This window comes from Cotesia glomerata, linkage group LG2 (assembly GCF_020080835.1).
Source record: "Cotesia glomerata isolate CgM1 linkage group LG2, MPM_Cglom_v2.3, whole genome shotgun sequence".
NCBI classification, from domain to species: Eukaryota; Metazoa; Arthropoda; class Insecta; order Hymenoptera; family Braconidae; genus Cotesia; species Cotesia glomerata.
Window position 1 is genome coordinate 5,286,356 of NC_058159.1, and position 24,244 is coordinate 5,310,599.

Genomic DNA, 24,244 nt, shown 5'->3' on the forward strand with positions numbered 1-24,244 from the left:
TTTTTAAAGATATAAGCTCATCCCGATGTTACACTCATCAAGAGCTTTCATTTGAGTACTCACATGCATTTTGATGTATTTTTCATATGTACATTTATATAATATATATAAATATATGAAAAATTGATGTGGGTACTCGAATGAAAGGTCTCGATGAGTGTAACATCAGAATGAGCTTATATCTTTAAAAATGTCAATAGTTAACAGAATACAATGTCATTTCTTAACTATTGGCATTTTTAAAGATACAAACTCATCCCGATATTACACTCATCAAGAGCTTTCATTTGAGTACCCACATGCATTTTGATATATTTTTCATATATACATATATGTAATATATATAAATATATGAAAAAATTAATTTGGGTACTCAAATGAAAGGTCTCGATGAGTGTAATGCCAGGGCGAGCTAATATCTTTAAAAATGTCATTAGTTTACAAGATACAATGTCATTTCTTAATTATTGACATTTTTAAAGATATAAGCTCATCCCGATATTACAATCATCAAGAGCTTTCATTTGAGTACCCACATGCATTTTCATATATTTTTCATATATTCATATATAATATATATAAATATATGAAAAAATTGATGTGGGTACTCAAATGAAAGGTCTCGATGAGTGTAACATCGGAATGAGCTTATATCTTTAAAAATGTCAATAGTTAACAGAATACAATGTCATTTCTTAACTATTGGCATTTTTAAAGATACAAACTCATCCCGATGTTACACTCATCAAGAGCTTTCATTTGAGTACCCACATGCATTTTGATATATTTTTCATATATACATATATGTAATATATATAAATATATGAAAAAATTAATTTGGGTACTCAAATGAAAGGTCTCGATGAGTGTAATGCCAGGGCGAGCTAATATCTTTAAAAATGTCATTAGTTTACAAGATACAATGTCATTTCTTAATTATTTACATTTTTAAAGATATAAGCTCATCCCGATATTACAATCATCAAGAGCTTTCATTTGAGTACCCACATGCATTTTCATATATTTTTCATATATTCATATATAATATATATATATATATATAAATATATGAAAAAATTGATGTGGGTACTCAAATGAAAGGTCTCGATGAGTGTAACATTAGGATGGGCTTATATCTTTAAAAGTGTCAATAGTTCACAAGATACAAGGTCATTTCTTAATTATAATTTTTTTAAAGAATTAAAATTTTTTGAGGATTTAGGTCAAAAAATTTATAATTTCTATTCCACAGATCGGATAACATGTTTGATTTGATTTTGATTTTCAGTGGTTTTTTGCCATTTATTTAGATTTTGAGAGATGTCTGAGCCATATAAATTCGAGATTTATATTCGGCGGATCGAAATACATGAGAATCATGATTGATCTAATTTTATAAAATTTTTTTTAACACAATATCTGGAATTTTTTGCTTTTTTTTGCAATTTTTCAGGGTTTTTTGGAATTTACTTAAACTTTTAATGGCTTATGGTCTAAATAAACTTCAGATAAGTATTAAGCGGGTCGAAATACATTAAAATCATGCTTAGTTTAGGTCAAAAAAATTTTTTAAATCATTTTAAATTGCCTAAATTGTCGATTTTCGTCATTTTTTTCGGTTTTTCAAAGTTTTCTCGAAAATTTGACGGTGTACGGGTCAAATTGACCTCAAATTCGGATTCAGTGGGTCGAAATACATAGATATATGGGTCCCGTCAAAAGTACTGACAACTTTTTTTTTTTTGTGTGCCGGTGTTATGTATCTAGAGATAGAGCATTTTCGAATGCAGCCTAAATACTTATCATCATAAATTGACTATTGATAAAAATGACATAAAACCGCGAAAAGGCACAACTTCAGGTTAAGACTTTTCCAACAATACCAAATTTAACTGTAAAAACCAATTTTATCATATAAATACACTGGCCACAAAATTTTACTTATTCTCTTAATAATATAGATTTATTTAAGAGAAAAAAAATTTTTTAGGTCAAGAATGTTTTTTTCTCTTGAATCAAATTAATTTTGTAAATTATTAAAATTCTCTGATTTTTAATTAAAAACAAGCTTTACAAACTTCATTATAAATCTGTATAAATAAAAGTTACTCTGATATATATTTGAGATGAAAAAAAAGTCATGGTATTTGGCTGCATTCACTAAAACTTCTAACGGAATTATATTATTCTTATTCTATATTGAAAAAAAAGGAAAAAAATTAAATTATAGAAGAGGGTCGTGTAAAGTGGTAGCTTATAAAATTCCCTGTGAACATTTTATTTATAAAAACTTCTCGGTGTAGCTAATATTAAAATAATAAACCGTAAATTTGAAATTTTTCATCTCTATATTTTCATTTCAGCGAAAATTTATTTTTGTTATTTTTCCGATTGGTAATTCATACATTTTTTTGGGCTCGACTTTTTTTAAAATAAGTTAAAAAAATACTTAAAAGTACAAACGAGTGGAATGACCTACATCAAATTATTTAGAGCGAAAGTAACTTTTAAAACATTTTAATTAAATTTATTAACTGGGCACTGTTAAATAAATTCGTTAGACAATAAATTTATTTGTTTTTATTTCTTCATCGACTTTTAGCGTCTTTCGGTATCATTTACATGCTTATAAATTTTATATAGTTTAATTTTTTTATATTATTTAAATGTTCAGCAACAAAACGAAAGTAGATAAATAAAAAAGAAATTACGTGTAATTTATCTTTAGAAAGAAATTCTGAACTTTGTTTTATTGCTTCTTTTGTTTACTGTGCTATAAAATTTCTACCATAAAACTTTTCGTTTAAAATTTTTTAACACCTTAAATATCCAAAAAGTTATTTTATTTTTTATATTAATAATTTTTTTTATTGAGTAAAAAAATTTTTAAATTTCATCTAAAATTATAATAAATTTTTAAAAAATAATTAATTACTTACTGATCAATAAAAAATACCGAGTACTGTAAAGTAGGCGGGTATTTAAATATTTTATTAATTTGATAATCATCATTTTTATAATTTCCTAAATTATAAATTTTGCAAACATTAATCACTTTAAAAATTCTTTTTCTATTTTCTTCTTCAAGAATCATCTGAAAATTATAAAAATTTTATTATTTAAAATTTTAATTAATAATATTTAATAAAACAATTACCATTTTTTGATCACTAATTTTTTTGACAGCTGAATATCTTTCACTTCTTTTTGGGTACTCAGTAACCGGTAAATTTTTAATCAAAGTTAATATTAAAACGAAAACTAACATAAAAATAATAGGACAAATATAACGGAATTTTTTAATCATAATTTGAATAATAATAATTATTTGAATAACTTAAAGCATAAACAAACGTTTTAATTAAACGAATTTAATTAATAAAAGTACAATATTATTTTAAGAAATGAAAACTAAATTCTCGGCTGAACAACTCCCTGCAAACGACTGACAATGAGAAGTTCACCTTGAAAGAGCAATGATCTCCGCATACTAATCAACAAAACGTTTCATCTTAATATATTCTATATGCAAAGAATAATTATTCAAATAATACTTTTTAAAAGTTATTTCATTTTATAACTTATCATTTTTCTTAATTGTTTTGACAAATTTATAATTGCTAAAAATAAAAAAAAGTCTAAAAAATATTCATTAAAAAGTCCTTGAAAAGTCAATTTTGTAACTATACTTGAAAATGGCGTTTATTAAGTTAAAAAAGCAGTTTTTTTAGTAGATTAGTATAGAAATCTAACTATTGCATTGATCCTCATATATTTATACATATATATATAGATATAACCGGCCTTGTCTCTTCGCTAACTGCTGCAATTCTGTACACAGAAAAAAATTTTATTTGAATTAAGTAAATAATTGTTCGATTAGTTTAGAAATGACAGCAATTCAAAAATTTTCAAAAATCGTAAAAATTTTCACTTCTACTGTTTTTCCGCGCGATAACAATTGAACGCAATACCCTATCACATTCCTCTAAATTGCATCTGAAACCTTGATAAACAAGCTTCAATGCGCTTGCTCATTTTTTTTCCTAAATTAAATAATTTAGGAATGGCAACAATTTGAAAGTTTTCAAAAATCTCAAAAATCATCACTTTTACTTTTTTTTTTCGCGCAATAAAAACTAAACGTAATATCCTATTATATTTCTGTGAATTGCATCTAAAAGCTCATGAAATAAACTTCAATTTGCACACTTACTTTTTTTTCTTAATTAAATACACGGATGAAAACTGAAAAAATTACAGTTTCAGATTGTAATCCTATAATCCTATAATAAAATTGAGATGAAATGTATGTGGCATCAAACTATTCGTAACGTGATTGGTTGAATATATCATAAGCATGAAAATATATGCAAATGCTACAGTCAGGCGCGCGCTTGCGCGCCTAAATTCAAATTGTAATCCTATAATAAAATTGAGATGAAATGTATGTGAAACCAATTTATTCGTGATGTGATTGGTTGAAAATATTTATTCTCATTCTGATTGGTTGAAAGTGAATATAATATACATAAACTACACATAAATATATCATGACCATAAATATGAGGCGCGCGCTTGCGCGCGCAAATTTGAATTCTAGTTATTACAGATTTTATAAGAATTACATTGTAGAATGTAATATTTACATTGAAAGCTCTGAAAATTAAATTTAAAAATTGTATTTAGAAAAATGTTATTTCGAACTGTAATTTTTCTAGTTTTGATTACGACGGGACCGATTTTACATTTTATACTGTAATTATTCCTGTTTTCTTTTTTCCGTGTAGTATATAGATCAGCAATTTGAATTCTTTAAAATATTAAAAAATCGGTACTTTTATTGTTTGTATGCAAAATAATTATTGAATGCGATAACTTGTAACATTTTTTTGGATTGCATCTAAATGCTTGATAAATGAGTTCTAATTTGCATATTTATCCATCGGTCTAGGCCAAAAATTACCTACTCTCTCTATCTATCTAATGATATTTTACTTTTCCATTCGTTTTATAGTAGACTAGCTGTTACCCGCCCGCTTCGCTGGGCGCTTTATAGAATTGCATTTTTAGATCTAGACTTGAAATTTAATTATCGTATTGTTTTGACTTGCACAGATTCCAAATGAGTATTGAAAGTTTCAGTTAATGTCATTGCAAGTCTCATAAGTAAAGTTGAAGTCTGTCTAGCTTCAAGTGCGAAGAATTTTTTTGTCATTTAAAATTTTCTCAGCGACATCAATTTTTCATAGAAAATAAACTTAACATGTTTTTTACATACCCAGTGTTTGGAAAATGCATTCATTTTAATCAGTAACATTCCCTCGATCCCGTAATAAGAATAATTTATAAGTTATGTAATCAGCAAAAATAACATGTATGTAAAATTCTAAGTTCGTTGACCGAATTATTACATATAATGTTAAGTTTTGGAAACCTTACAATGACTTTTTTCCCGCTGGTAAAGAGACGTTTGTTGCAAGGAAATTTTTAGCAAATGTTATTGAAACTCAATAGACAGGGTCTAAATTTTATGTTTCAAAAAGTCCTAGTTGATAAACAACAACATTTTCAGTAGATTTCATAGATATCTAACTATTTTAATTCTTGAAACCAATTTTACCATAACCAAACATACGATCAGCATATAAATATAAATTTTCAACACTTAGTTCACCAGACATAATTAGCTTCTTTCTTTAACTTTTTTTTTAAATGACGTGAAATCAATCAAATATTAAGGTTATGTAATAAAAACAAAAGAAAATCGTATTAAAAACAAATGAATGAAAAATGAGTCTTTTGTTTTTATTAGCGGGAAAAAATGTATATAAAAATTAATCGTAAAAAAAATGAGAAAGGGTTGATAAAATCCAAAAATAAGTAGCCTATAACCATATATGAAAAATTCTGCGTCGAAAGGTAGCAGTCCCATCCCGATAGCTTCAGTAGTTTTGACGTCAACTTTTATCAAAGGAACCCTACTTCGTTATATATGTATATTTTCGACCCACGCATTCGCCCACGCGTAGGTATATATAGAACTAAATTCTCAAAAAAGTAACGTAATAATAGTATATTACATACCTAGGCCAGTAAAATAAGAAAAGTCTCAGATCACATGTAATTGTTGGCCGAGGCGAAGCCGAGGTTGACAAACATGTGATCTGAGGCTTTCTTATTTACTGGCCAAGGTGTGTATACTATTTTTCTGCTCGACGTAGCCGGAATGTGGCAACTTTGTTTAGCGCAGCGGCCAGAAAGTTGCCACTTTCCGCCTGGAGGGCAGAAAAATTATTTTCTCATCTCCGGGCGGAAAGCGTCAATTTTCCTCCCGCTGCGCTAAACGAAAATGCCGCTTTCCGCCTCCGTCGAGGAGAAAAATAGTATACACACCACGGGCAGTAAATAAGAAAGCCTCAGATCACATGTTTGTTGACCTCGGCTTCGCCTCGGCCAACAATTACATGTGATCTGAGACATTTCTTACTTTACTTCCCTAGGTGTGTAATATACTATTCCTTTTATGCCGATAAAAAAGACAAATAAATTGAAGAAAAATGCTCGTCTTTTGTTTTTATCGGCGGGAAAAACGTTTATTAAAGATAAATAGAAATAAAATGGTGAAGGATTGATGGAATTCGAAAAATAAGTAGCCTATAACCATCTACAATTCATTCCGCATCGAATGGTCCTAGTCCCATGTCAATACGTTCAGTAGTTTTTGCGTGATTGACGGTCTACGAAACCCACTTTCATTATATATGTATAGATAATTGTTCCATTAATAATTTGGAAATTATTTTAGTCATAATGAAATTGTAGTGTCTATTGATTACTTCAGATGTACACTATTTATTCAGGCATTTGAACGATTTACCTGGAGTACGTAATTGTATTTTTTTTGTATACGATCCTAGTGGTTGTTTTTTTATTCATTATGAAATTTACTTTCATTTCGGCTGCCGAATGGCCTTTTGTCAATTTTTATATTAAATCATGGATCTTTAAATCGCAAAAAAATAAAAAAGAAATTTAATACATTTATAAATGTAAACGTAAATGTAGATGTCGAGACATAGAGTACGCCCTATGCAAATTTATTTTTTCTTTCTTCACCTGCAACTGACCCCATTTCTGTTTTTTGTCGCGTGAAGATAAAATCGGGTAGGCGTATAAAGTATAAGATCAATATTAACGATTAAAAAAACTAACTCAAAATTTTCTTCAAGCTTTTATAAAAAAAAAAAAATTTTTTTTTAAATGCAAATCTCAAAAATGAATTATATGAACATAAAATATTAGCAATTTAAATTTAATTTTTTTAAATGAAATAATTATAATAACAATAATAGTAATTATATTAATAATGAGGCACGTGTTGCGTGTTACTAAGAACTGTTATTCCTTATATACCTAGTGCAATATGCAAATTCATAGTAGTTACATTATCGCAATAATTCAGCCCAACCGAGCCAGAGAGTCAGAGGTTAGTCATAGAGAGTCTTATCAGATCAGAGATTGTACTCCCCTGAGAAAATTCAAATATACAATGCTAGACCTCTGCCAAAACGTGGATATTTTTTTTAACTCTCCGTGTTTTCATTTCCGTTCAAAATTAACGCATTTAATATAATTTAATTTATATTCATTATCTTATTGAAAATTGTTAATTATCGCTGCCTAAATGCTCGTGATAATAATTGGGTTTAATTATTTAGAAACTAGTTCAATTTACAGTAATTAGTGCGTTCATTTTTGAATCGTGAGGTTACACATGCGATTGCTTTTTTATTTTTAAAAAATAATATTGCTTTAAGATTTAAGAGCGAAGGCTAAGCTTTGATTACTCTTGAATGTCTTAAAATCGATTTTGTTATTTTTATAATGCATTTATGATGTATAAAGCGCAGTGTCCTAAAAAACTGTAATTAAGGAAGTAATTTTCAAAAGGGTATCTTCTCATATTTTAAAAGAGCAGTTTTTTGAACTTTTAAATATTAATTACTTCTAGAATTATAAAGATTTCTGAATGAAAATCAAATTGTAGTTTCATAATCGATAGCACTTCATAGCTAAATTAAAAAAGTTCAATAAGAATATTTATAATAACAATGGAGGTTTTACTTGTATCACTGGAGAGTGTTTTACAAGGGAGGGTGGAGAATTATTATGACTTCCCTTGTTTTTTCACACTTTTTATTTTTTTCCGAATTATAATTTCACCTTTTCCATTATTATTATTAACTTACCGCTAAGAAAATTGAAAATTTTCAAAAATCGGGAAGTTATTGTTTTCACCCCGTTTTTCGAAAATCGAGTTTTCATCAGATCTCGACGTTTTGAGGTCCTAGGAAGCTTCTCTGACTATTCCCGCGATGGTGTGTGTGTGTGTGTGTGTGTGTGTGTGTGTGTGTGTGTGTGTGTGTGTATGCATGTATGTAAACCTCTCATAACTTTTGAACGGCTTGACCGATTTGATCGCGGTTGGCGCCATTCGAAAGGGTTTGACTAAACTTAGATTTTGAATACAAGTTAGACTGATTTGGACCGATAGATTTTGAGAAATCTTAAAAAAACTGCGAAAAAAAATTTTTTCAAATGTGGTTTTTTTTTAATAACTTTCAAACGGCTTGACCGATCAATTCCAAAAACTAATCAGCTCTTAATATCGAAAAACCACATCGATCGCCACCAAGCCGGTCAAAATCGGTTGATTCGTTCGTGAGATCGTTGACGAAAGAAATCGAAAAAAAGTGTTTTTTTCGAATTACACCAAAATTTTTGGTCTGATCAATTTGTTTTTAAAAATATATCATAGAATTTGAAAAACTGCGTCGAATGCTGCTAACCACGTGAAAATCGGTCCATTCATTCAAAATTGCGGTTTGAAAATTCAAAAAATAGTGTTTTATTAAACATTCATCAGACTTTTGAGCTCGGAGAGCTCAAAAATACACGAAAATTATTTTTTTGAGCTCGAAGAGCTCAAAAACGTAATAAGTGCAATTTTGAGCACTTACTTACGAAAGTAGCGGGAAGTTACAGGGATGGCCTTCAGGGTCAACCGTTTTCCTAATTTTTTTTTTGTCACTACCTTCTTCGTCCTCACCCCCCTGCATGTCGAGATTTTTCGTGCCCGACACACATACAAGGAATATTTATAATTGAAGATAACTAGTTTTTTGTCTCGGTTAATCAAAAATAAAAAGATATCCTTCTGAAACTCAACTCCTCAATTGGAAAATTAGAAAAAAATTTTTTTTAGTTTTTTAATTAATGTTATTAGGTAAAATTAGTAAAATTTGAGTTTTTTTTTTAGTAAAGATTTAATAAAATTTTTATAACAGTCGATTTATCGGTTGTATTTTTAAAAAATGGCGGTAGTTGTATAACTACTGTTACTGTACTTGAAATTGGAGTTTTTTTAATTATAAAAGCCGCGTTTTTTTTTTTTTAACTATAGTTTCGAGGGATAAAATTTACATACATCGTACAAAAAACGCAAAATTTTTAATAGTTTTGTTTAGAGAACTAGAAAAGAATTTTTTGTAAATTTATTCATCAATATCATCATGTAAAATTTTAGTTTTTAACTAAATATTGTATTAAATTTTAATATGATTGGCTTAATTCATCGCTAATTTTTAAAAAGTTCCAAAAAAAAGGCGATAGAGACTATCTATACTTAAAAATGAAGTTTTTTAAGTAAAAAATTCGGGAATTTATGAAAAAATATTCTTAAGAAGCAATTTGATAATTAAAACTCTAAATAATTATATAATTTATAGAATAAAAAATACTAATCGAAAATGAATGAATTATAACAAAGAAATACTATTTTACCGAAGATATATTACCGGGTAGATTTTTTTATTGTCTGAGAAAAATCCTCGGGTTAATTTAAAACTCTAACTAATTTATAGTTTTATAAATGTAAATTAAACCCCGAGAAGCACTAAGCTGAGTACCAAGGTACTAAGTACTGAGTAAAATTGAAGCAATTGGAGGTAAAAAAATAAAAAATTTATTCAACTGCTCCAGGAGGACTGGAGAGCCCGAGTTCGCGGGTTTGAGAGAGTCGCTTCAGCTTTGAGGAGCCCCTCGGCATTGATTGCGATTGAGCCGAGACTAGGGTCACTATTGCACGCGGTCCTGGGGTGCGAGAGGAGTTGTCGAGTGGCTGCTGCTGGAATGGCTGTTGCCAGAGTGAGTAAACACTTTTTTGAATTATTTTTATTGGGTTCCAGCCGAGGACATGATGAGAGAGTTAACTAGACTAAACTAGAGCAGACTTGAGTAATCATGGTGATTTATTATTAAATGGGAATGTATTTAAGGTCGTGGTTTTCGGCGTAAGTGAAGAAGCTCTTAAACGATGGTTGCCGCAAGTAGCTTGGGGTTTAACGCGCCAAGGGGGCCCTAATGCTGCTCAAATTGCGAGAATTGCCATGAGAAAGCTTAGTCCAGCACTCTTCCTGGAACAATTACTCCAGCCCCACTGTATTGACGCGAGGAATGCTAAGGTGAGTTTACGCTCTACTTTCTTTTCCTCTTCAGTTAATAATGCAACGCTAATGCTCTCCAGTTTCTACTTGCGTTTATATAAATTATTTAGCTAAGCAAGTTTCGAAAATTAAAGGATTGCATTTCTTCTTTTTTCCGGGCTTAAGTAATAGTTATTTATTTTTATGGCTGGTTAAAAAAGCTTTTGGCTTTGAATTTTTATGATATTAATATTCATAAAAATTATTTTTAGTTAGTAAAGTACCTCTATGCACCTACTTTATATAATAATTACATGTTAGTTTAGTTTATTATTTAATTATGCCAAAGCCTACGCCAATTGGCAATCAGAGAATATACATAAAATTTTATAATTATATATTGTGCAACTTTAAATCTATATTTATATGTTACAAAAAAAAATTAGATAAAGATATTTAAGGTAAATATTTTTAATAGGAAGATAAAAATAATTATTTGTTTAATAATTTTTAAAATAAAATTTCAATAAAATTTTTTTTTAATTAAAATTTAATTTTATAAATTTTTAATTACTTAGAAATATTAAATTTATAGAGTAATAAAATTTTACTTATTTCTTAGTTATTTCTAATGAGTTCAATTTTATAAACTGGGTTAAAATTAACCAATTAAAAAAAAAAATTAAAATTATATTATTTTTCTCTTTCGAGGGCACGTAATAATTATTTCATATAAAATTAGCCATAAAAATTAATTGAGAACAAAATTACTTCTACTTCTTTTTTTTATAAGAAAAATTTTTTAATAATTCTTTTGATTAAAATATATAAGTAGTTTTATTTCTTCTTATAGATAATTACTCTATGAATAATATATCGATTATTATAATCATTTAAAACAAAATAATTTATTTAATCATAACTTTAGATCGCTCCAGTTGAATTTAACTTCTTAAGATTGTAACTTCGTGATTAAAATTTTTTTTCTGTAAACTTTACTAAAAGTTAAGAGTACATATTTTAATAGTTTAAAAATAATTTTATAAAGAAGCGTAATTTCCATAGTCTGGAAATGATCAAAGCTTCGGGTATAATTGAATACAAATAAAAATAATATTTCTTCTTTATTTTTTCAAAATAAATTGAAAATACGTACAATAATTACCAAAATGTTAATAAATAAATTTATTAAAAAATAATTAAATAATTTATCAAGAAATTATTTATTAACCTTTTAATACCATTTAAATGAATAATTTATTGAAAAATAATTAAAACAATTTATAAAGAAATTACTTATTAACCTTCAAATAAAAATTAATTATTAAAAATTAATCTATATTATTAAGAAAATAAGAAAAATTTTGTGCCAGTGTATTTATATGATGAAATAGATTTTTATGGTTAAATTTGGTATCATTAGAAAGGCCTTGACCTGGAGTTGTGCCTTTTCAAGGTTTCATATCATTGTCACCAATAGTAAATTTATGATGATAAGTATTTAGGCTGCATTTGAAAATGCTCTATCTCTAGATATATAATTAAGAAATGACCTTGTATCTTGTGAACTATTGACATTTCTAAAGATATAAGCTCACCCCGATGTTACACTCATCAAGAGCTTTCATTTGAGTACCCACATGCACTTTTCATATATTTTATAAATATCATATATATGATATTTATAAAATATATGAAAAGTGCATGTGGGTACTCAAATGAAAGATCTCGATGAGTGTAACATCAGAATGGACTTATATTTATGAAAATGTTAAGAATTAAAGAATGACTGTTGCATTTTGTTAACTAATGATGTTTTTAACGTTATAAGCTCATTCCGATGTTACACTCATCAAAAGCTTTCATTTAAGTACCCACATGCATTTTGATATATTTTTCATATATTCATATTTATAAATATATAAATATATAAAATATATGAAAAATTGATGTGGGTAGTCAAATGAAAGGTCTCGATGAATGTAATGTCGGGGTGAGCTTATATCTTTAAAAATGTCAATAGATCACTTCCGGCCAAATTTTGAATTTTCACCGGAAATGCCCAAACTAAGCATCTGTTAAAAAATTCTATGAAAATCAAATACATCGTCTCACTCCAAAATATCTCAGGAAATGCCCAAACGCAGCCCCTGTTAAAAGCGGAACTCAAAATTCCAATTTTAAAAGGTTCTCCACTGGAGTTACATTTTGGCACATCCTAATATGTATATATGAAAAGTATATCAAAATGCATGTGGGTACTCAAATGAAAACTTTTGATGAGTGTAACATCGAAGTGAGCTTATATCTTTAAAAACGTCAATAGTTAAGAAAGTACAGTGCAATTTAACATAATTGAGAAACGACCGTGTATCTTGTGATCTATTGACATTTTTAAAGATATAAGCTCACCCCGACATTACATTCATCAAGACCTTTCATTTGACTACCCACATCAATTTTTCATATATTTTATATATTTATATATTTATATGTATGAATATATGAAAAATATATCAAAATGCATGTGGGTACTTAAATGAAAGCTTTTGATGAGTGTAACATCGGAATGAGCTTATAACGTTAAAAACATCATTAGTTAACAAAATGCAACAGTCATTCTTTAATTCTTAACATTTTCATAAATATAAGTCCATTCTGATGTTACACTCATCGAGATCTTTCATTTGAGTACCCACATGCACTTTTCATATATTTTATAAATATCATATATATGAAATATATAAAATATATGAAAAATGCATGTGGGTACTCAAATGAAAGCTCTTGATGAGTGTAACATCGGGATGAGCTTATATCTTTAAAAACGTCAATATTTAAAAAAGTACAGTTCAATTTAACAAAAGTCATTATTTAATAAAGCAAAATTTTATTTATTTATAGTTCACAAATCACGGCAGTCACATAATAGTGACTGCAAGGTTGCTAGTAAATATTAATGTAAAAAAAAATTCCTCCAATTCTGACATTTGTTTATAATAAATAATAAAGCAGTATAATAATATTTATATTTAATTGAGTAATATTTTCAGACAAGAGAAAATGCTCTTCAGTTACTCATCTTCTCGTTGGATCAGTTTCCAAGTACTGAGTTCAAAGTCGAGAACGTTGCTAACAAAGTGGCTTTGATGGTCGGAGATAGAAGAAGACGAGTTCGGCAAGCGGCTTTAGATACTCTCGCAGTGCTTGCACAAATTTACGAGCCTGAGGTAACGTCAAAAGACTTTATTGTCCGTGTTATATATATATATACTTGTACCTACGTCTTTCCGGGCTCTCCGATCTTGGACTCGAATTCAACTGGACTTAGACTCGAGTAGACTTGGTCGAGCTCCCAACTCCCTCGCCAGTTCTTTTATACAATCTTTTTTATTGTAAAAATAAAATTTTTCCAAGGAGGTTCTTCAAGCCGGCCAGAGAGCAGCTAAACAACTGAAAGAAAGCTCTGATATGGTTGCTGCTATTCGTGCCAGACTTGCGAGAAAATCACTTCCGACGGTTACTCCAGACGGTCTTGTTGTCTACGGTCTACAAATTTCTCCGACTGTCCAAATTGCCAATGGTTTTATTCTTTTATATTCTTCTTTATTTTATTTTACTTAATCCGTAAATTACACCTCTATTTTAACTCTTTTCTCTAACTCCAGGTCCAGATGTCGACTGGATCGTCGCTGGAAGCGGCTCAGTTTCTCCTGGAACTGGAAGGGTCCGCGGACAAATTATTAATATGTACCCTCGAGCTAATTTCGAAAAGATTTCGGAAAAGTAACTCATTTATTTAATTATTATCTTCATCCCGATTAATTGCTAAATAAATATAATAAATAAATTTATTTTATTAAGAAATGATACGGAAGAAAATTATCCAAGTCATGACGGAAACTTAGTCGCTCGTGGTATTGGATTACATCCAAAAAGTGGGAAACCTGTGGCATGGCAATTAGTATCGGCCGCGAGCAAAGTAAGCAATTGAAACTTTTCTTTACTTAATTATTAGTTTTGTTTTTTTTTTTTGTTTATACTTTTTGCTGCGACTCGGTTAGGACTTCATGCCACTCAGTTAAACAACTCAGAAAATTATTAAATTATCTATTAATAATGTTTTAGTATTTGTTTATTTATTTTTCTACGGATTGATCATATTTGTTGGTTGATTTAATTATTTTGAATAATGTTTGAATTATGATAAATAATTACTCGTGGTTTTACGATTTTTATGAGGTTATTTTTTTAGATTTATTTTTGGGATTTGATTATTAAATTTATTTATTTTTTAGGATGAAAATAAAGTGATAAATGGAAATCATACGGATAAAAATTCATTTAAAAGTGATGGTGAGTTTTTAATTAAAAAAAAATTTTTTTTTAATTGCTTAAAAGATATTAATTTTTAATCAAGTTGACCCTCATATTTTTTTTAAGATTTTTAACGTTATATTAAAAAAAATTTTATCAAAAATTATTATTAAAATTTTTATTACGAAAATTTTATTGAAAAAATTATTTAACAATTTTTATTAAAAATGTTATTTAAAAATTTTTAGTAAGAAAATGATTAAAAAAATTTTTATTATTAAAATTTTTATTAAAAATTATTATTAAAATTTTTATTAAAAAATATTATTAAAATTTTTATTACGAAAATTTTATTGAAAAAATTATTTAACAATTTTTATTAAAAATTATTATTGAAATTTTTATTACGAAAATTTTATTAAAAAAATTATTTAACAATTTTTATTAGAAATATTATTTAAAAATTTTTAGTAAGAAAATGATAAAAAAAATTTTTATTAAAAAAATTATTCTAAAATTATTTTATAGATAAATTTTTGAAAAAATATTTTGACGCTTAAAATATTAATTTAAAATCAAAAATCTCAAACTAAATATTAACAGTATCAAGTAATTTAAATTTCAACCAATTTAAAATAAAATTTATTAATTTATCGTACATTAACGAGATTACTAGTAAATAAAATTTAAATTGTAAAATCTTTGTTGAGTTAATAAAGTTATTTGCTTTATAGGAAAATCCCTTTAATTTTTATACTTTCTAGGGTTAAGGGTTAATTTAATCCCTTAAATATCATTAAAAGTTTAGCCGGGTTCGATTAATTAAGATAAAAGTACAACATAAAATAGTTATTTATTTTTTAACTTAACGAGAATAAAATTTTTATTTCCAACAAGCTATAAATAATTATTGAAGAAATTCAAAATTATATTTTCTATAATAATTAATAAACAAATTTCAGGAATCAATGGCAACATTAAAAAAGGTCTAGAAGATTCACCCAGTCCTTTTATATCATCACTGGACAGTATCGAGGATTCTTACGGGACTGAAGCGGTAAACATATCACTTATAAAAGATGAAAAGGACGTAATAATGAAGCTAAGAAAGACGGAAGAAAATTTCCATCGACGAATGGACGAAATTTATTCGGAGCGACCGTATCAAGACATAATAAGACTTGAGTCACGAATTCCCGTCGCCCAATTTCGTGATCGTGATATAGTTGTGCGACATAGTACAGCTTACTCACGTAGACGTCGTACAGTTAAAATGGATGAGTACGAAACTTCATCTTCAGCCCCGCAAAGTTCTTATGGTCAGCGTGACGACGAGATTAACCGGAGATATCGGAGTGATAGAATTAAACGAGAGTCAAGAGGAGGCTCTGACGACCGGGGGGAGTTTATTTCACCTAACCGAGCTTCACCTCAAGTGTCTCCGAGCCGCGATACCACGTAACTTTATTACTCTTTTACTCCAACATTTATTCTGCTATTAAATATTATCTTAATGCCTGCTTTTATTTTATTGTTTTATTGAATTTATCTTTTTTTACTGTCACAGATCTATTCCCGGTAACCGTCGACGTCATACTGCAATTCAGAGTAAGGGTTTTCACCCAGATAAATATGGTTTTTCTTCTACTGTGAGTATTTCTTACATTTATTAGATTTTTTAATGAAAATTAATTCTAATTTTTTAGAAATATTTAATTAATTATTTTTTTAAGAAAAATTGTTTTTTATTTTAATTATTCATTCACAAAAAATTATTTTTATTAGTTTAGAAAAAAAATCTTTATAGAAAATTTATTAAAATGCTTTTTCAATTAAATATTTTATCTCGGAATTTTTTATAAAAATTTATAATTGTTTAAAAAATTATTTTTTATTTTATTTATTTATTCACAAAAAATTATTTTTAATAGTTGATAAAAATAATCTTTATAGAAAATTTATTAAAATGCTTTTTAAAATAAATATTTTATTCAAGAATTTTAAAGAAAAATTTAAAAGAGATACAAAAAAATTGATTAAAATTTTTTATAAAAATTTAGAATTATTTAAAACAATTTTCAATATAAATATTAAATTCATCATTTATTTAGAAGAAATATTTTTTATTTTAATAATTTATTCACAAAAAATTCTTTTAATAGTTTATAAAAAAGTCTTCATAGTAAATTTATTAAAATGCATTTTAAAATAAATATTTTATTCAAGAATTTTTAAGAAAAATTTTAAAAAGAGATACAAAAAAATTAATTAAAATTTTTTATAAAAATTTAGGATTATTTAAAAAATTATCAATAGAAACATTAATTCAATTATTTAATAAAAATTTTTTTTTTTAATTTCAATAATTCATTCACAAGAAATTTTTTTAATAGTTCATAAAAAAAATTAATCTGAATATTTTATGAAATAAATATTTAATTAAATAATTTTTCATAAAATTTTTCACCGCTATTAAAAAACTGTAAAAATTATTCATTTTTTAAAAAATAAAATCCCGGCTATTTTTGTGAGTAAAAATTTCAATAAAAGTTTTTCTTCAAATGAACGAGATTTTTAGTTTAAAAAGGCTGAAGTTTATTTAGACGCAGTAAAGTCATCCAGTAACTTTGATAATAACAGTAACTGATATCTTAAAATCTTGACTCGGTATCAGATTTTCAGCGTGTCAAAGTCACTGAGAAACAACTCTGGTTTAATCTCATAAGATTCAACTGGAATTTTATCGGTTTCTGTACGATTCAATCCAAGTTTTTAATTAGTTACGAGTTTGATCTTTCTACGTGAAAGACAGCGCTATAAATTCAATAATAGTTACTTTCAACAATACAACTTTCATTTCATTATTCTTCTTTATATTTTCATTAATTACTAACTTCACAACCAATATTAAGTAAATTATTTGCGCTTTTTATTTTTTAAATTTACCAGAGAAAATTTGAATACGATATTACTTATGACTTAGTAATTTTTGCTATCGAAAGAGTAATTTTAAACTTTAGATAAAAAAGAATCGCTGGATTTTTAAAGTTTTTAGTTTGCTCAGAAGAGTAATTTTTTTAATATTTTTTTCTTCTCAAGAAAAAGTTTGAGTTTTAGTAAATTATTAAATGTTAAATAATCAAGACCACAGCTGGATAGGTATGCTGAAAAAGGCTTTAAGCTAATTAACAATTATTTTTATAAAAGCTTCTATTGATAAAACTTTACCCGTAAATTATTGAATCGATTTTATAAATAAAAAATTTAATAAATTACCGCAAAAAAATTTTTTTGATTTCTTCTTGTAAAATCTACCGCTGATCGTCTTAAGAATGTAAATTTTATCGGAAATTCCAGTTTTTTTTTTGTAATATTTATCCATCACTTTTACAGCAATTCGTGGAATTTTTGTTAGCTTCTTTTACCGCAAGATTCTTATCAATTCATTAGTTAGGAATGAAAAATTCTGAAAGTGACTTATTTAGTTTTTTACAGAAAAAATCTTCTTTTTTTATCCTTACAATAATAAAAATAAATGTATTTTACAATTTTATAATTTATATTATTAAGAGAATAAGAAAAATTGTGTCCAGGATAGTCATATTATAAAATCGGTTTTTTTTTCAGTGAAATTTGGTGTCATTACAAAAGTCTTGACTTGAATTTGTGCCTTTTCAAGGTTTCATATAATTCTCACCGATAGTCAATTTATTATGATAAGTATTTAGGCTGCACTCGAAATTGCTCTCTCTAGATACATAATTGAGAAATGACCCTGTATCTTGTGATCTATTGACATTTTTTAAGATATAAGCTCACCCCGATGTTACATTCATCGAGACCTTTCATTTAAGTATCCACATCAATTTTTCATATATTTATATATGTTATATATATGTATGTATGAAAAATATATCAAAATGCATGTGGGTACTCAAATGGAAGCTCTTGGTGAGTGTAACATCGGGATGAGTTTATATTTTTAAAAACGTCAATAGTTAAGAAAGTACAGTACAATTTAACATAATTAAGAAACGACCTTGTATCTTGTGATCGATTGACATTTTTTAAGATATAAGCTCACCCCGATGTTACATTCATCTAGACCTTTCATTTGAATACCCACATCAATTTTTCATATATTTATATATATTATATATATGTATATATGAAAAATATATAAAAATGCATGTGGGTACTCAAATGAAAGCTCTTGATGAGTGTATCACCGGGATGAGCTTATATCTTTAAAAATATCAATGATTAAGAAATGACCTTATATCTTGTCAACTAATGACATTTTTAAAGATATAAGCTCAACCCGACATTACACTCATCGAGACCTTTCATTTGAGTACCTACATCAATTTTTCATATATTTTATATTTATATATTTATATATATATCAAAATGCATGTAGGTACTCAAATGAAAGCTCTTGATGAGTGTAACATCGGGATGAGCTTATATCTTAAAAAACGTCAATAGTTAAGAAAGTACATTGCAATTTAACAAAAGTCATTATTTAATAAAGCAAAATTTTATTTATTTATAGTTTACAATAGATAGTCAATTTATTATGATAAGTATTTAGACTGAATTCGAAAATGATCTATCTCTAGGTACATAATTAGAAAATGACCTTGTATCTTGTGATCTATTGACATTTTTTAAGATATAAGCTCATCTCGATGTTACATTCATTGAGACCTTTCATTTGAGTACCCACATCAATTTTCTCATATATTTATATATATTATATATATGTATATATGAAAAATATATGAAAATGCATGTTGGTACTCAAATAAAAGCTCTTAATGAGTGTAACATCGGAATGAGCTTATATCTTAAAAAACATTAATATTTAAGAAAGTACAGTGCAATTTAACAAAAGTCATTATTTAATGAAGCAAAATTTTATTTATTTAGAATTCACAAGTCACGGCAGTCACATAGTAACTGCAAGGTTGCTAGTTAAAAATGTGAAATAAAATTTACTTCTTACGCTTATAATTTTTCCTTCTTGTTGACCAGAAAGTAGCGCTGCGCCGTGGAAAAATCACAAACTAATTTACTAATTTATTCCATCAATAATTTTCCCCCTAAAAACTATAATTTTATGTAAAATTTAAAGTAACTTTACGCGATATTTAGTCACAAAACATTTTGAAAAGTACTTGAGATTTAGCAAAGTAGGCATCTTTAAATCTCTGAACTTATTTACCATGTTTTAACCCTCAATTTTCATAGTATCTGCAACGCATATTTCCAATCATTCTATATATACTCACTTTTATCTTTTTTATATCTTACCTCACACAGAATTTTAGCCCTTGGATCATAAAAAATTTTACGAGTTATTCTCTAGCTTATAAAACATTCAGCTTGCTATTATTTCAAATTTAAAAAAAAATTCCTTTAAAAAAAAAATTCTTCAACCTGTAAAAAGATTTTTTGAATAATTAAAAATTATTTTCATTGAATTAAAAAATTTTAAGTGTATTGAAAAAAAATAGGAATATTGAACCGATAAATTTATATCTAAAAACTGCAATAAAATTCCTTTTAAAATATCTATCAGCAGATATAACAATAAAATGATTGAACTATCGAGTAATAAAAAAATGACTTAGTAAATTGAATGGTTATCCGAGGGTATAACTCAAAAATAAAAATGACTAATAAAAAATTTATTTTATCCAGATCGAATCGAGATGTAAATCAGTGCCAGCGTCATACCAAAGCCCATTCACGGGAGTCCAAACAATTGATTCTTATTCGAGAATTTCCAGCTCGCCGATGGTAATAAAAATGTAAGAAGCTTGAAAAAAAAAAAAAAAAAAATTTCTATAATAATTTAAATATTACCATTAATAATAAAATTTATTCAGACCATTTAGCTTTTATTACAATCACAGCTATAAAAAATAATAAAAATAAACTCTTGCTATATTGAAGCTCAGTTTACTCCGTAATAATGGTTATTGTACAATCGCGTGTTTGATATGAATCCGATAGATAAAAATATATGAACTAGCCCCTAAAATCAAGGGAGAGTACAGTGACTGCTATTAGAGGGTCGACAAATATTTCAGTACCTTGGCCCAATTAATGCCGCCAATAATCCGAACTAGAGGTTAAATTCCGTAACTTATAAATGTAATTATTTAAAAATTTATACTCGCAATCTTGTCTTTGCTATAGCTCGATTATGCCGCCAAGGACTTTTATCACTAGCTCGTTTGCTCTAGAGCTTTTTAACTCTATATTTGTAATTTATATATTTTTAATGCACCCAACATTGTTGAGTAAGGTGTTCAGTAACCATTTATCGAATATACATTACCTTTATATTAAAGATACTTGGGTACAGCGGTGCGCCCTGAAATGGACACAGACATGTAGACATGCGGGACCCATTAGGTTGAATCGGCACCTCTTATCGTACGTTCCTCTTCGCTGAATAATTTACTCTGCTGTAAGGCCTACCCGGTTACCAGGCTCACGGGCTTACTTCCTATCTATGTGTTCGTTTTTTCTACTCGATATCGCCGTTCAGGAACTACCGTTTTTTTTTTGTTTACCTTTTTTTTTTTTTTATTTATATTCAGTCCGCCGGGAATATCGATCGACTTAAATATTCAATTGACTTTAAATATTTGCTTTACTTTTATTTATTCTATTTATAATTATTAAGTATTTATTTCTTGGGGCCTTTAATTTATTATTTTAATTTTTCTGAGAGTATAAATTAGATTTTGGGTTGAAAATTTTAATTTATTCTGTAAAAAAAATTAATATTGTATTTTTCAGGGTCTAAAAAAAAATTTATTTTTAGAGTAAAAATTAAAATATATTGATTGAATTGAAAGAAAAAAAAATTGTTGATAATTTTTAAAATTTTACAATGGATAATTTTTACCAAAAAAAAATTTAATAAATTATTTTTTATCAATTTAATAAAATTAAGTTGATAAAATTGTTATTTATTTACAGAAAATTAATTTTAGTGAATTCATTTTTGTAAAAAAAATTTTTTTTGTGGTCGCGTTTATTTGGAATAAAAATTGAAATATATTGATCAAATTGAAAAAAAAAAAAAAATTAGAAAAACGGTTCCCGCTAATTCCATACCTAGGCGCTTAAAATTGCACTTATGATTTCAAGGTTAAGAGCTGATTAGTTTTTAAAGTTGATCGGTTCCGCCAATTCGGAGATATTTAAAAAAAATGAAAAAAAAAAAAAAACAACTTTTTTTGCAATTTCTCGAAATCTACAGGTCCGAATCGGTTCCAACTTACAGAAAATCTAAGTTTGGCGAAGCCCTTTCGAATGACACCAACTGCGATCAAATCGGTCAAGCCGTTCAGAAGTTACGAGAGGCTTACATACACACATACACACACATACATACAGACGTACGGACATCATCGTGAAAATAGTCAGGAAAGCTTCCTAGGACCTCGAAACGTCGACATTCGATGAAAACTCGATTTTCGAAAAACGGGGTAAAACCCATAACTTCCCGATTTTTGAAAATTTTCAATTTTCTTAGCGGGAAGTTAAAAAAAATTGTCGAAAAATTGTTGATAATGTTTAGAATTTTACAATAGATAATTTTTACAAAAAAAAATTTTAATAAATTATTTTTTATCAATTTAATAAAATTAATAAAATAGAATTGATAAAATTGTTATTTATTTATTAAAAATTAGTTTTAGTGAATTTATTTTTATAAAAATACATTTTTTAAATTCAATTTATTTATAATCTATTTTAACTGTAAAATATAAATCTTGATTTTATATCAAAATAAATATTTAATTTTACAATTCTTAAATAATAAATTTGTCTGGCTTTCACCTTTCGTTAAATTTTAATTTAAATTTCTCATAAAAAATTAAAAACTGTTAAAATACTAAAAAAATAATCGCAGATAAAATCATTCAATTTAATGATTTAAAATAAAAATCCAATTTTCATAGCCGTTAAAAATTTTTAGAGTAACATTAAATATTTTTCTCCATCAAGTCATTCGTTAATTTTATCCCCTATAAACACAAAACTTACACGATGAAAATATAAATTTTTTATGACCCATATTTTTTTATCAATTCACTGAAAAGTATATTAATAAATAAAATTTATAAAAGCTCAATTACAAAATTTTGACGTCTAAATTTTTCTTCAATTTTTCCCGTAATAATTAAATTAATCAATAGATTTTCACTTTCAGTATTAATTCATCAGATCAAATAAAATATTAAATATTTACTCCCGGAGCCGATGAATGACATTTATTAAATTAAATATTTAATTGAAAACAATTTAAAAACTAAATATTTGATCAAAGAGTTAAAGATTAATTTATTCCAGTAAACAGAAACGTAGAAAGTAAATTATTAACAAAATAAATTTTATTTTCGATAATCTTCAATAAAAACTGGCATAGAAAAGCGGCAAAGAATATATAAACCAGAGGGTGAATAAGAAGTTACTTGAAGAGGTGGTTGGTTAAACTGGACATAGTGAGCTTAAGCGTGGGTGTGTGAGAGTTTTTCTGTACTTTACCCGCACTTGAGTGCGCACAGGTGTAACAAAGAGCAAAGAAAAAGAGGGAGAGTGTTCGAGCAAGTAGAAAGGTGAAGGAGAGACGTGGGGTGAACCCTCGCCGGTGGTCAGCGTCGCGACGCTTACCACCGGCCAGTCGTGCGTGTTTTACTGTCCGGTATATATCTAACTAAATAATTCTTTTTTACTCTAAATGCACATACATATTTTTCCAATAATAATATTACTTGTAAAGGATATTCCCTGTTTTACGTCAATATATTTTTTTAAAAAATATTTACCGACTCCTTGAATAATTTTAAAAATATTTTTAAAGGAAAAAAAAATAAAATTGCAATTATTGTTTTATAAATGAAAACAAAATTAAACCGTTGATATTTTTCATGAAGAATGACAATGACCGTAATAAATTTAGTGGCGATGACGGGTGACAATACGTACCGATCGATAGGCATTGAAGTGTGGAAATAAATATAAATAAACAAAAAATAAAAATAATAAAATCGTATTACGCGTTGGGGGATAAAGTTAAAATTGGAATGATGATATTCAAATATTGTGTTTGGCCGAGTGTATCCAAGGACGAGGATACCAAACATTCGCCTGTTATAAAAACATGTAACGATGTGGAAATTATTAAAAAATCACTTTTCCATTGCTGTCCATGCGTATTTCGGCGTAGGCAGCCTATTGATATTGAAACTAACGCTGATTTATTATCAATTAACACCGAGCTTCCGGTTCTTGTTCCTACGCCTGTTATTTCGCTAACGCCTAATCAATGCAATGAATTGTATGTTTTTAAGCTTTTTTTTAATGCCAATTAAATTTAACGATCTTTATAATAATAATAATAATAATAGTTG

General features: G+C 27.1%; 1 protein-coding gene and 1 long non-coding RNA gene across 5 annotated transcripts in view; one reads left to right on the forward strand and one right to left on the reverse strand.

Annotated features, from left to right (window-relative positions):
* Window positions 1–24,244, forward strand: part of LOC123259773 — a 52,962-nt gene that overhangs the window by 14,949 nt on the left and 13,769 nt on the right. For all 4 annotated transcript variants that reach the window (XM_044720458.1, XM_044720461.1, XM_044720459.1 and 1 more), the window contains 10 exons: window positions 10,045–10,209; window positions 10,341–10,526; window positions 13,541–13,717; window positions 13,905–14,070; window positions 14,156–14,273; window positions 14,352–14,469; window positions 14,786–14,843; window positions 15,767–16,262; window positions 16,372–16,453; window positions 20,511–20,620. In XM_044720458.1, coding sequence (XP_044576393.1) covers window positions 10,045–10,209; window positions 10,341–10,526; window positions 13,541–13,717; window positions 13,905–14,070; window positions 14,156–14,273; window positions 14,352–14,469; window positions 14,786–14,843; window positions 15,767–16,262; window positions 16,372–16,453; window positions 20,511–20,620 — 1,676 coding nt within the window. The remainder of the gene's footprint in view (window positions 1–10,044; window positions 10,210–10,340; window positions 10,527–13,540; window positions 13,718–13,904; window positions 14,071–14,155; window positions 14,274–14,351; window positions 14,470–14,785; window positions 14,844–15,766; window positions 16,263–16,371; window positions 16,454–20,510; window positions 20,621–24,244) is intronic.
* LOC123259780 lies at window positions 3,570–24,001 on the reverse strand. The gene is made up of 4 exons (XR_006508319.1): window positions 23,738–24,001; window positions 13,023–13,033; window positions 4,532–4,536; window positions 3,570–3,580 (listed from the first exon to the last, which is right to left on the reverse strand). It is a non-coding gene; the product is annotated as an uncharacterized LOC123259780 (long non-coding RNA).